The sequence below is a fragment of the Paramisgurnus dabryanus genome, chromosome 5 (assembly GCF_030506205.2).
Source record: "Paramisgurnus dabryanus chromosome 5, PD_genome_1.1, whole genome shotgun sequence".
NCBI classification, from domain to species: domain Eukaryota; kingdom Metazoa; phylum Chordata; class Actinopteri; order Cypriniformes; family Cobitidae; genus Paramisgurnus; species Paramisgurnus dabryanus.
In genome coordinates, this window is record NC_133341.1 from 45,998,920 (window position 1) to 46,013,182 (window position 14,263).

General features: G+C 39.5%; 1 protein-coding gene across 1 annotated transcript in view; it reads left to right on the plus strand.

Moving 5' to 3' along the window:
• Nucleotides 1–8,657, plus strand: part of kif1ca (kinesin family member 1C, a) — a 49,847-nt gene extending 41,190 nt beyond the window's left edge. The window contains exons 18-24 of the mRNA XM_065284429.2: nt 1,699–1,782; nt 1,957–2,137; nt 2,217–2,289; nt 2,489–2,587; nt 5,112–5,282; nt 5,391–5,762; nt 6,940–8,657. Of these exons, the coding sequence (XP_065140501.1) occupies nt 1,699–1,782; nt 1,957–2,137; nt 2,217–2,289; nt 2,489–2,587; nt 5,112–5,282; nt 5,391–5,762; nt 6,940–7,836 (1,877 nt within the window). The 3' untranslated portion in view covers nt 7,837–8,657. The remainder of the gene's footprint in view (nt 1–1,698; nt 1,783–1,956; nt 2,138–2,216; nt 2,290–2,488; nt 2,588–5,111; nt 5,283–5,390; nt 5,763–6,939) is intronic.
• Nucleotides 8,658–14,263: the final 5,606 nt, after the last annotated feature.

Here is a 14,263-nt window from a genome sequence, read left to right on the forward strand (position 1 = left end):
TAACCAATCAGGAGCTTGCCCAAGCAGAGTCACAGAAGCCCCTCCCATGATGCAAATTACTAGAATTTTACGCGGCAAATGAAGCGAGTAAACTCAAAATGCTCAAGCGTCCAACTACGCGCAAGGAGTGCGTTTTTGCCGCCGTTACCGCGTCTGGTGTGAACGCATAGTAATGATGTTATGAAGGAGTGGAATGATGGGAGATTTTTTTTCACTATCCAGGGATGGAATTTGCTAATCATGTTCACGGATGAGGTAATGAATGAAATGTTTTTTACTTGTACATTTGATCAGGTTATTTTATCATAAACATTTGTCCTCTCGTGTTGCCAAAGATTTTACAACTGAAAACTGAGAATAGTGCGGACAAAGGACGAGCCCTTATTTAAAATAGGAATTATAAATCTTTGGAAAATTTAGGAATAAAAAGTGGTTTTGGATATGTTTTTACAAAAATCTTACATAGTGTGGCTTTAATGTAGTGTAAGGGGTCCAAATATGACCCCATCCATCCGTTTGGCCCAACGACGGAATCCAAAACCATAGATATGTATATAAAGGCTAGATGGCTCGTCCGCGCTGCTGGCCAACTGAGTGCAACGTCCGCATTTTGGCGGCCATCTTAGGACAGGGCGCTCGCTCACTCGTAGCATTGAGTTTTAATGATGCAGGTACTTTTAAATGACCATAACTTGCTTAATTTTTTACCGATTTTTAAACGGTTTGGTTTGTTATAAACGTCAAAGATGTACCTATGACACTGCATACCTATACTAAAAATAAAAAATAAATTCATGAAACATGTTAAAGCATCCAGAATTATAGCCACGTTAATAACGTTTGTAAAAAACCCAAACCGTTTGAAAATCGGTAGAAAATTGAGCAAGTTATGGTCATTTAAAAGTACCTGCACCATTAAACTCAATGCTACGAGTGAGCGAGCGCCCTGTCCTAAGATGGCCGCCAGGTGATGACGTTAGGGACTCCGCCTTGAGCCATCTAGCCTTTATATACATATCTATGTCCAAAACGGCATGGCCGAGGTTTATAGCGCGTTCTGTCTTTTCCGGTGCTTGTGGATGACGTTTTAACATTACGCAACTTAATACCTGATTCCAAAGATATGAAACGTCTTGTAACAAGAATCAAATTGATGTAAATATAGAATTTGGATAAACGTTTGATCATTCTATTTACCCATGTTAGTATTGAACTCATTCATTCGATTACCAATGTCATATCAGCCCACACCGGCCGTTGTGCGGATTCTGAAACATAAACTCAGTCACACCAGAGGTCCTGACTTATATAGCCCTCGTATAGTAATCACAAACATACTCAACTTAGTTAGGGTTAAACAATTAAACTCAACCACACCAGAGGTCCTGACTTATATAGCCCTCGTATAGTAATCACAAACATACTCAACTTAGTTAGGGTTAAACAATTAAACTTAACCGCACCAGAGGTCCTGACTTATATAGCCCTCGTATAGTAATCACAAACATACTAATTAGGAAGCGATTCCTTGTGGATTCAGCCATTTGCTGCTGGCTTCAGGAAATACCTTTTGTCAGGGTTTGGCACCACCTTACAGCTGTTTTGCCTGAGATGGCTGGTATTATTAGACACTTTTAAAAATGTTTTGTCACATAAAAGTAATATGTAGTGTTTGTAACTGTGTTTGTGTCCTTGCAGTGGTTGTAACCCTGGAGCCATTAGTTGGGGCAGAAACGTACGTCAATGGAAAGAGAATAACTGAGGGAGTTGTGCTGAAACAAGGTAATGTTAATTTTATTGAGCACATTTGTTAAGAGTATCTACACTACGAAATCAATCGGTTGTGTTTTCGCATCTTAATTTTCAGGTGTAAACAGCCTCATAATCTTGACATTGTCTTTCCCTAGATAAAATCAGACTGATGCATGAAAACTGTCTTTTGTGCTGTTGTTGCAGGTAATCGTATAGTAATGGGGAAGAACCATGTGTTCAGATTTAACCACCCTGAGCAGGCCAGACTGGAGAGGGAGCGCAGTGCTACACAGGAACAGCAGGGGGAGCCGGTGGACTGGAGCTACGCACAGGAAGAACTGCTGGAGAAACAGGGCATTGACATCAAACAAGAGATGGAGAAGAGGTGAAACAAAATCTCTGTACTGAATCGAAAAAAAAAAAATGCTGAAACCACATAAACCCATTTATACTGTTTCTCCTAGACTGCAAGATCTTGAGAATCAGTACCGTAAGGAGAAAGAGGAGGCCGACCAACTTCTTGAACAACAGAGACTGGTTAGAAAACTTACACATCAAATCAAATCACTTCAATGGTACATCAACGTATATGCAAGTGTAATGATGGGTGAAAATCTTGCATGCTTCTCAAGAACGTTGACCCAGAAAAAAATCTCACAATATATACAGAAGACAGGATACACTGTACAGTATGTGTATATATACTTGATTTATTAAACACACTCTTTGTGTGTAGTATGCAGACTCGGACAGCGGGGATGACTCGGATAAACGTTCCTGTGAGGAGAGCTGGAGACTCATCTCATCTCTCCGAGAAAAATTGCCAGCCAACAAGGTCACACACAAACACGCACTGAACCTTTTGTACTCTATAAACCACAGCATTCAATATCATTATTTGATTTTGCCTTGACTCGCACACACAACGTGGTTAATGGCACTCAGAGTCTGTCGCTGTGGGAGTATTACTCTGCCATTTACCGCAGTAAATGTCTGTGTCATTGAGAGTTTGACCCGTGAAGGTCAGACAGACGCTGTTCAACATTAATGACTGCAGTCTCTCTGTACTGTACTGTCATCTAATGCAGCCTGTAACTTTACTGTATTTATATAACAGTCACACATACATGAATAAATATTATTCTTAATTTTATGGGTTGTGTATTATTGTTACAGTATGCATATGCAAAAATCTTCGACTTAATGAGCATACAACTAATAAAAAAATCGTTTTGGGGTATCTAAGATTAAACTTATAAGTTAAAGTTATAAGAATCATACAACCTCCTTGACTAATTTGACTAATTAGATACTTATCAAATCCTATCAGAGGTCCATCATGTCACTGAAACACACCAGTGGCTTTGCTGTCCTCAGTATTAAACATGTTACCCCTCGGAGAGCCCCCCTCCCCACATAACAAATCCTAATTTAACCCCTGGTTAAATGTAATATTTATTTAAATTTTATGATTTTTTTTATTTTGCAGTAAGACTCGACTTTACATTGCCCATGCCCTCATCCTCCAACTGTGAATATATGCATAATATATCTCAGCCTTATTACTTTAATAAAACAGGGCTTGGCAATAAATATATCTGATGGCCCGGGGCCAGCGATCCGGCCACGTGTTTTGAGGTCTTGCCCATTTATATATTCAATAAAATAAGATGCCAGTGCGCTACTTACGCGCTATTTGAGAAGATTCATGTGCAAGTACATCCAAAGTGCATGTAACAGCAAGTGGTTCAGGCCGAGATTATTTCCGAAAACATAGTCAGTTTTTGGGAATATATATATGGAAGTTTTTTTTCTGCCACTTTTAAATAAATAAAAAAAAATTGAATAAATACATTTTAAAAAATGAAAATAATCCAGATTTAGGTTAACCTTTTCATAATAGAAAACTGTATGCAAAATATGTGGCAAAATTTTAAATCAAATGAAAGCCGTTTCTCAATATGCGTTCTTGTCTGTACTTGTGTTCTTGTGGACTTGTGAAACGGCATCAGTCGCGGCCCAAGTACTGTTCCAATTCAAAGTTCGCATCAAGCCCAAGTTCACACAAAATCCCCGGATGTGTTCTTGATCCGCCCATTTTATCGAGGATGCATCAGAGGAGACTTGTGTGGACTTATGACAGCGAAGTTTCCCAGAATGCATTTCGCGTCAGGAGTTCGTTCTTCCAAGTCTGAACTTGCAAGTTCGAACTACGAAGGACACAAGTCCGAGTTCGGCGTACTTGGTTTTGAGAAACGCTGAAATCATTAATTTTCAAGGTGAAAATGCATCTTTTGTCAAATTGGAAAAAAAATGCAATTGATGATTTGACCTTTCATTTTCACTACACTACTATCTCGAGGCAAGAATTAAAAGGCAAATGCAAAAAAGAAACTGCAAAAAAATTTTTTAAAAGGGTTTTAATTAATGCTCACGCAATAGAGACAAAACGCAGCTATGCTAATTTGAAAACCACGCCCACCGGGGGAAAACAATCCAAACGTCTCCATTGACTTTGTATTGCGAAAGGCCGCCTCCTTGCTTATAACAAATAACAAAAAACAGAATAATGCCTAAAAGCTGCTGCGTGACAAGGTGTACAGACAGCAAGCCCAAAAACCCAGAAATAAGGTTTTATAAGCTGTAAAACTTTAAAGAGAAAAAAGTGGATCGCAGACTATATTTCCTACTAATAGTAGTACTATGAAAAGTTGCACAAGTTTCTTTAAATGCTCAATTTTTGGGGGTCGACTGCTTATAAAAACGTATTTTTGGGGGTTTTGGCTTGTTAGCTGTACAGCCTGTCACACTACAGCTTTTAGGCATTATTCAGTTTTTGTTATAAGCCAGAAAAGACAAGGAGATGGCCTCTCGCAATATAAAGTCAATGGAGACGCATGGATTGTTTTTCTCCCGGGAGGTGTGTTTTTTAGGTTATGACACGTTGCACTCTGTCTCTATAACAGTAACAGAAATTAAATTAAAATGTTAAATTCACTTTTTATTTAATGTTAACATATTCTACAAACAAATTGGTACTTGTGAATAGCCTGGGATTATGCAAATTTGAAACGAAAGTATTTGATGAATGTATAATATGTGACGAGCATTCTGTCATTTAGTGCAGAGATCAGCTCACTTACATGTAAAATGACACCCAAAACGGCAACATTTTTGCACACACCTACAAAGTGGCAATTTTAACATGTTAACAAAATTATCTATATGATACTTTGATCTAAAACTTCACATATGGACACTAAAGATTCATTTGACATCTTAAAAAAGTCTTGTGAAATGTTCCCTTTAAGAAATGTTTAAGAAATGTTTATTAAAATGTAATGTTTGTTGATTTACAGATGCAGTCTATAGTGAAGAAGTGCGGTTTGCCCAGCAGTGGTAAGAGAAGAGAACCCCTGCGTGTTTATCAGATCCCACAGCGACGCCGTTTGCCCGGCACACACGAATCCAAACACAAACTCAGCCTGGAAGAGCTTCGCACGCAGGCTGTCAAAGAGATCTGCTATGAGGTATATCAAACACAACCTTAAATCTGCTTGGAAACAGACGCATAATCCAATCAAAACTCAAAACAGCAAGCTTTAAACATTAATCATTGCTTTATTTGTTCTCTCGAGGTGGCACTCGGCGACTTCCGGCACACGCGGCAAGAGATCGAGGCCTTGGCCATCGTCAGGATGAAGGAGCTTTGTCGGACATACGGCCAGAAAGACCCTCAGGAGAGAGAGAGCTGGAAGAACGTGGCCAAAGACGTGTGCGAGACGGTGGGCATCGGCGAGGAGGAGGGAGACAGGGACGAGAGGGTGACGGGAGCGGCGGTCGGGAACGGGAGAGGGAAGACGGATATGGGTGAGCTGAAGGCTCATATCGATAAACTGACTGATATACTGCAGGAGGTCAAGCTACAGAATAATATGAAGGACGAGGAGATCCGATCTCTAAGGGACCGCATGGTGAAGATGGAGAAGATATTACCCGTAGAAGTGCAGGTAATAATCGCACATTCATCATTCAACACCTTTACAGACATGTATCGAGCTACTCAACTCTTAAAAAAATGTAGTTGTATCCGAGCATATCAGTGGGTTAGACAGATCTGGGTGCTACTTGACCTCAGTGTCCATAAGACCAGAATTTGCCAGAGAAACTTTTAATGGTAGTTAATAATGGTACAGAAGATTGATTTAAAGTCCACAGATTCTTTCCAGCAAATTTTATTTTGCCTAATGCTGCATCCACATCAAGAGGTATCAGTAAAAGCTAAAAAAGATAATAGATCAAAGCTTAAAGGATAAATCGATTTAAAAAAAAAAAATCCAGATAATTTACTCACCACCATGTCATCCAAAATGTTGATGTCTTTCTTTGTTCAATCGAGAAAAAATAGTTTTTTGAGGAAAACATTCCAGGATTTTTCTCATTTTAATGGACTTTAATGGACCCCAACACTTAACAGTTTTAATGCAGTTTAAAATTGCAGTTTCAAACGACTCTAAATAATCCCAAACAAGAAAAATAAAAAAATGCACTTTTAAACCACAACTTCTCGTCTTCCTCCGGTCCTGTGACGCGCCAGCGTGACCTCAAGTAGTACGTCATCACATCAAGAGGTCACGGATGACGTATCGAAACTATGCCCCAGTGTTTATAAGTGTGGAGAAAGAGGACTGTTCCGATGTTGTTGTATGTAGAATGATACTAATTAACGTCTTTGTGTCAGTTTATTGTTTAATGGTCCGCAAACATGTGTTTCATATATGTAACACGTGACCTTTCAACGTCATTACGCAATTACGTGAGGTCGCCCTGGCGCGTCACAGGACCGTAGGAAGACGAGAAGTTGTCGTTTCAAAGTGCATATTTTTTATTTGTCTTGCCAAAAATGACACTCGTTTCGCTAGATAAGACCCTTATGCCTCGTTTGAGATCGTTTAGAGTCCTTTGAAACTGCAATTTTAAACTGCATTAAAACTGTTAAGTGTTGGGGTCCATTAAAGTCCATTAAAATTAGAAAAATCCTGGAATGTTTCCCTCAATAAACATAATTTCTTCTCGACTGAACAAAGAAAGACATCAACATTTTTGGATGACATGGTGGTGAGTAAATTATCAGATTTTTTTTAAGAAAATTGACTAATCCTTTAATCCTGTGTTTTTTTTTTTCAGGGGGAGAATGATGATGATGATGAAGACATTATCACAGTAGGTGGAGCTAGCGGAGAAGACCAAGAGACACAGGGCAACAGACGTGATGAGGATTCCGGGTATCGGCGGGGTCGCCATCGCTGGCAGTACCCGGATAAGTATCACGACCCTAAACGTCGAAGAGGAACTGGTTATCAGTCAAACAACACCCCTCCGTCAGGACACAACCCGTTCAGTACATCTCGCTACCAAAATCCATCGTTCAATTCCTCGCAAACCCCTCGCAACCCAAACGGGCCTTTCTTGCCAGGCACGGGGCGATTCCTGCCGCCTCAAGAGAGAAAGCTACAGTTTCCCTTTAAAAATAATCCTCAGCACCGGGGCTTCATCTGGGGCCCGTCTGCGAGTCAGGCCGGAGGCAGCGAGAGAGCAAACGATCAGTCGTTTTCGGAAACCGACTCTGTTCACACTTTCCAGTCCTCTCCATCCCCAAACATGGGCCAGTGGTCCAACAGTCATCACCAACAGCGCCGTAACCATGGCAACAGAGGCTACGGTAATCGCGGAAATAGGCAAAGGTCGCGAAACAGAGGGCGGAACCCGTTCGACGAATATCTGACCAATGAGCAGGACGGGAATGTCGAACGTAGAGACGGCGGATCGACTTACAAGCAGGGAAGGCCGCGCTACTCCTGGTACGGTCCGAATTTTGCATCCGACCAGTGTGTTGGTAATGAATATCATCAAAACAATCAGCACCAAAGCAGGCAAGGTTTCTACAAACACCCCAACGCGCAGTACAACCATTACCAAACTTCTCATCAGCTGGACAACCCTCCCGACGTGACCCGACATGGATTTCAGGGCAATCCTAATGCACCGCCTACTACGGAGTGCAGTACACCTATGGAGACCTGATTTACTGTACACGGGAGTAAGTGTAATGAATGATTTTCTTATAGTAGTTCAAGGAATTGAAGTATTTTTCCTCCAGATTTGAACTATTTTTACTTCTCAGTTTTGCCGTGGTTTGTTGTGAAAGAGTTCATGCTGAAGAAAAGCAAGGGAGAACAATTTTACTTCAAAAGTTTTTATACCATAAGCATTTTTAGGAAAATATGTATGCACCTATATTATGTACATATCGCAGTTGTATACCTGCACTTACAGTGCTTTATGAGTGATGTTTTTATGCGCATACGTACAGTAATGTGTATATATCCGTACGTAGATTATACATAACACACAAGGGTGTGTGTTCGAGTTCAGCTGAGTTTTTAATAACGCACAATGCACTGCAATGTCGGCGTTATATTTTGTAAAGCATCTCGCTATCTGCTGGATATTGGTTTAACTTTGTGCCTGCTGAAATGCCAAAGAATTTAGAGGCCTTAAAGCCTTCGGGTTTGTAGCTGTTTTTGATGCTGTCATATTTATAATTACAAATTTTACCCAATATCTTCTTAATCGTTTATGTACTTTATTATTGTTGGATCTTAAAGGTGCATTGTGTAACTTTTAGAAGGATCTTTTGACAGAAATGCAATATAATATACAAAACTACATTATCAGTGGTGTATAAAGACCTTACAAAATGAACTGTAGTGCTTTTATTACCTAATGAGTCGTTTTTATCTACATACACCGTACATACATGGAAATCACCACCATGTTTCTACAGTAGCCTTAAAGGGATAGTTCGGCCAAAAATTATATTAAACCCATGATTTACTCACCCCCAAGCTGTCCGAGTTGCATATGTCCATCGTTTTTCAGACAAACACATTTTCGGATATTTTATAAAATGTTTTAGATCTTTCAGTTGATTAAATGTAATGTTACGGGGTCCACCCATAGTCCACGACCTTCAAGTCCAAAAAAAGTGCGTCCATCCTTCACAAATTAAATCCAAACGGCTCCAGGATGATAAATAAAGGTCTTCTGAGGGTAATCCGCGCGGTGTTGTTGTAGAAATATCCATATTTAAACCTTTATTTTTACTACTATTTTTTTACCTTCCGGAAGCGCCGCCATCTTAGTCGCGTCCGCATTCAGGATGAGAGCGTACGCAGCCTACGGAGGCTACTCTGCTGCTGCTCTGTGCCCCCGCCCTCCAAATTTGTCATACGTCACTAAGAAAAGTGCGTACACTACGCTAATACTCTCTCCTGAATACAGAGGAGTCTAAGATGGCGGCGCTACCGGAAGGTATTTATTTTCGTTAATAAAGTTTTAAATATGAATATTTCTACAAACAACACCGCGCGGATTACCCTCAGAAGACCTTTGTTTATCATCCTGGAGCCGTTTGGATTTAATTTGTGAAGGATGGACGCACATTTTTTTGACTTGAAGGTCGTGGACTATGGGTGGACCCCGTAACATTACATTTAATCAACTGAAAGATCTAAAACATTTTCTAAAATATCCAAAAATGTGTTTGTCTGAAAAACAATGGACATATGCAACTCGGACAGCTTGGGGGTGAGTAAATCATTGGTTTAATATCATTTTTGGCCGAACTATCCCTTTAAACTGCTCTACAGAACGCGTCTGGTCATTACATTGACGTGTTTGTCTTGTGGCAGCTACTGTAGCTTGAGATACAGGTGTGAGATGTGGACTGAGCCGTTGGTTGCAATTCACAATCTCACCTATAGATGCCGCTAAAAACGACACAGTGCACTTTTAAGGTTCGTGTCTGTTCTAGTTCGGGGTTTAAAGAAAGACATGCTCTCTCTTGAGTGCAATTGGTGAAGGTAACAATACCTGTTATTGTGTGTGTATGTATTTGTGTGTAACCTTGTCTTCACATAGCACAACATAAGCAACAAATCACATCCACAAAATCATTGATTTCCCCAAAATAAAGCGACTAGATTTCATGAACTCTATTAAGAGTCGATGATACGAGGTAATGTGAAAAACGTGAAAGTTTAGGTTTATGCAAATGAGCACCGACAAAATGCAGAGAAGACTGTGGTTCATGTAATCCGACAACTGTTACAATTGGATGTAATTGTTTAATTGGGCTTTTACAGATGCACTTCCTATACAGTACATAAATTCATATGCAAGATGTTTTTATCCAAATTGACAATTCAATCAATGACCTTGGCATTGTTAATCCATCTACAGTAAAATCCAGCTTCTCACAGCTGATTTAAACATAATATGGTTTGGCTATGATTTTTTTTTCTTTTTGCTGCGTTTCACTTCTAATGTAGAAAGACAAAGATGATGCTGGATTCATGTGTCAAGACAGTGTTATTCCTGAATTTCTGAAAATGATCTTCATTTGGAATAATAAAAAACTTACAAGTATACCTCGTGTCTCAATTGTATTTCATTACAGTCATTTACCCATATATGGGTTTTTCAAAAATCATTAGAATATTAAGTATAAATGTTCCTTGGGGATATTTAGTAAATTCCCTAATGTAAATATATATAAGTCGTGTTTTAAATAGGAAAAATATTGAAACTCTTGTCATTTTTGAGTGCGATGCTAATGGTCTAATCAGATTCAATTGATTATGCTAAGCTATGCTAAAAGTGGTACCACCAGACCTGGAGATCGGCTGAATGGATTCCAAAACGGTAAAAATCAATTGTTTAACTCTAGGGGAGCTGAAAAATGAGCATATTTTCAAAAAAAGGGCCACAAATGAGTTATGTTTGACAGAAAATGTATTAAATGGATCAACTGATTAAGGATTATCATTTTTGGGCATCTCATCTTTGGCATTAAAGGCTTCCCAAATGTGTGGCCTCTCACTGTTTAACACTTAAGCATACAATACCACAATATTTAGTTGAAATAGTCATGCTAATATAAAGCTTTTTGATTGAACCTTTATAAAAATATGGTTTGGTTTAAAGATATATTTGGAGAACAATGCATGAGTCTGGAATTGGTATAAAACATTTATGTCAAAGCTCACAGAATCTGAATACTATGGCAAACCCATTATAAATGTCATTTATGTCTGTAGCATGAAAAACAGTGAATCTGCAGACAATTGCGTGTGTGTGTGTTTGCGTGCATTCATGCATGTGAGCAATGATGAAATTGCATCTGCGTGACATATGTCAAAACATTAGATTTTCATATCAGATTTATTCATTGTTTTTTTTCCTTTGGTGTAACATGATAACCCATCACAGTATCTCTTAACGTCTGTGCAGGGTTTTAGGCGTCTTTCTGTCACCACACATTATGACTCTTTTACTCGTTTATGTGTGAGTGTGTGTAAGCTGTCTAATGGTGTGTTAATGTGGCTCTGCGTTTTTACACACTTTAAAGTGTATGACCTACATTTGATCATACTCAGACTGGGTGTTTTATGTGTGCTATGGACGTCTCTTGTTTTTGCAAACAGGATCTTTTATGACATCGTACAGTCTGCTGGAGATAAAAATAGATGAATGTTTTCTCAGGGGTCAAAGCAGCCCGTAAAGTTGCTCGGTATTTATTTGTGCTTTTCGTATGAGTCTCACAAAGCTCTTCACACGTACACGTCCTGATCATATAAACCTTCAAAAATTCAGCCTTTGTAAATGTGAAAAAGAGTGATAAATTACTCAAAATTAAAGTCGCAATGAAATTGAAATGAAAAACTATATATGTATTTTTAATAGTGTGGTATTATTAACAAATGACTTATCTGTGAGCTTCATTATTTTTTAAAAATTCGTGTGTGCTCATAATCTTTAATCAAAAATGCAAATCTCCTCCCCTCCTCAAAACGATCTCTCTTCACTTCCGGTCAAAAGTATGGCAGGTGGGCGGGGTCCGGGAGAAGATCGCAGTGATTAGCAATTAGCAACACGACCCAACTTCAAACGATCCAATCAGATCTCGATGGACAAATTCAAATCCAGCCCTGCCTTATTTCATCTCAAAAGCCGTTTCATTCGGATATACGTCACCACGGGGAAAATAAGGCAATCGCTACTTCCGTTTCATGGCGACTTTAAGTATTTTATACATTATTGTAAAATTATTATTGTTATGCATTGATTTATTACAGAACAATGGATATTAGAATGATGCATATTTACAAATAGTGTAATTTTAAACAGTATACACTCACCTAAAGGATTATTAGGAACACCTGTTCAATTTCTCATTAACGCAATTATCTAATCAACCAATCACATGACAGTTGCTTCCATGCATTTAGGGATGTGGTCCTGGTCAAGACAATCTCCCGAACTCCAAACGGTGATTTAAGCAATTTTGAGCGTGCCATGGTTGTTGGTGCCAGACGGGCCGGTCTGAGTATTTCACAATCTGCTCAGTTACTAAGATTTTCACGCACAACCATTTCTAAGGTTTACAAAGAATGGTGTGAAAAGAGAAAAACATCCAGTATGCGGCAGTCATGTGGGCGAAAATGCCTTGTTGATGCTAGAGGTCAGAGGAGAATGGGCCGACTGATTCAAGCTGATAGAAGAGCAACTTTGTCTGAAATAACCACTTGTTACAATCGCGGTATGCAGCAAAGCATTTGTGAAGCCACAACACGCACAACCTTGAGGCGGATGGGCTACAACAGCAGAAGACCCCACTGGGTACCACTCATCTCCACTACAAATAGGAAAAAGAGGCTACAATTTGCACAAGCTCACAAAAATTGGACAGTTGAAGACAGAAAAAATGTTGCCTGGTCTGATGAGTCTTGATTTCTGTTTGAGAAATTCAGATGGTGGTCAGAATTTGGGGTAAATAGAATGAGAACATGGATCCATCATGCCTTGTTAGACTACTGTGCAGGCTGCTGGTGGTGGTGTAATGGTGTGGGGGATGTTTTCTTGGCACACTTTAATCCCCTTAGTGCCAATTGGGCATCGTTTAAATGCCACGGCCTACCTGAGCATTGTTTCTGACCATGTCCATACCTTTATGACCACCATGTACCCACCATCTGATGGCTACGTCCAGCAGGATAATGGTTTCTTGAACATGACAGACAGTGAGTTCACTGTACTAAAATGCCCCCCACAAATCTCAACCCAATAGAGCATCTTTGGGATGTGGTGGAACTGGAGCTTTTTGCCCTGGATTTGCATCCCACAAATCTCCATCAACTGCAAGATACTATCCTGTCAATATGGGCCAACATTTCTGAAGAATGTTTCAGCACCTTGTAGAATTAATGCCACGGGGTCAAACACAGTATTAGTATGGTGTTCCTAATAATCCTTTACGTGAGTGTATATGAGAACATGATTTAGTCTTAGTGGATGATGTTTCATACATTAGGCTAGTGGTTCTCTAACTGGTTTGAGACATTTTTAAAATACATTAATTTATTTAAATTCTGAGTAATCAAACCTCAGAAAAATATAGCTAGCAACCAACCGCACTACATTGTCTCATTTAATCTTTGTTTTGTTTAATTCAAAATCTAAGTTTGAGATTGTTTTATGTTTAATATTTTACTTTGGGGAGGGGAGGCATGCACTGTGGAGGGCGCAGTCCGAAGTTTGAGAACCGCTGCATTAGGCTATGAAATCCTGATGAGGGTGCAAAACTATGTTTATGGATTGATGGAACTGCTGATGCTGCACAAGACTGAGTAAATTTTTTAACCACGTCCTGCATTTCAGTCATTGATTTTAACTAAGTGTAGAGAAGAGCTGTAAGTACACTGATGGTACACACTAGGGCAGTTTCCCGGACATGGTTTAGAACAGGGGTCACCAAACTTTTTTCTCTGGGGGCTACATTATCGTTCCTGACTGTGATGGGGGGCCGGGTCAGCTATATAACATAGATTTGTATGACCCAGACCAATATAACCAGCAGTGGGCCTCATTGTGTAGTAGAGATTACTAGCCTGGCACAGCCAAAGTCCCCATCAGTAAACGGCTTTCAATGTGTAGCTAGTAGGTGAGCTACCTTATTGCTAGTTCGGACAGCAGCCTGGTTTATCTGAATTTGGCGAAGGAATACATTCGGTTGTGCAGCCAGTCTGCCTTTCGTCCTCCGAATCCTTTCTTCTCTTGCTTGCTCTCGCTAGCTAGCATACTCTTTGTGGCGGGTTTCGTGATGACGACAAAGATTATATTCTTTCAAAACTGCCACACTTTCTTTATAATACAAACTGCACGGTCCTTACACTGAACAAAAAATAAATGTTTGTTCCCTGTTCTTTGAAAACTCTGCACTCTCTTATTAACTTTTCAGTTAACGCTAGCCATTTTGCAGTCCTGAACACTGCCAGTTGTGACAGTTATCTGCATTTGCATTGTCTGTCACTGCTTGATCACGAGCATGTTGGGTGACAAAAATTCGGCAATATAGTTAATTTTATAACTAAATATCATTTAGTCATTT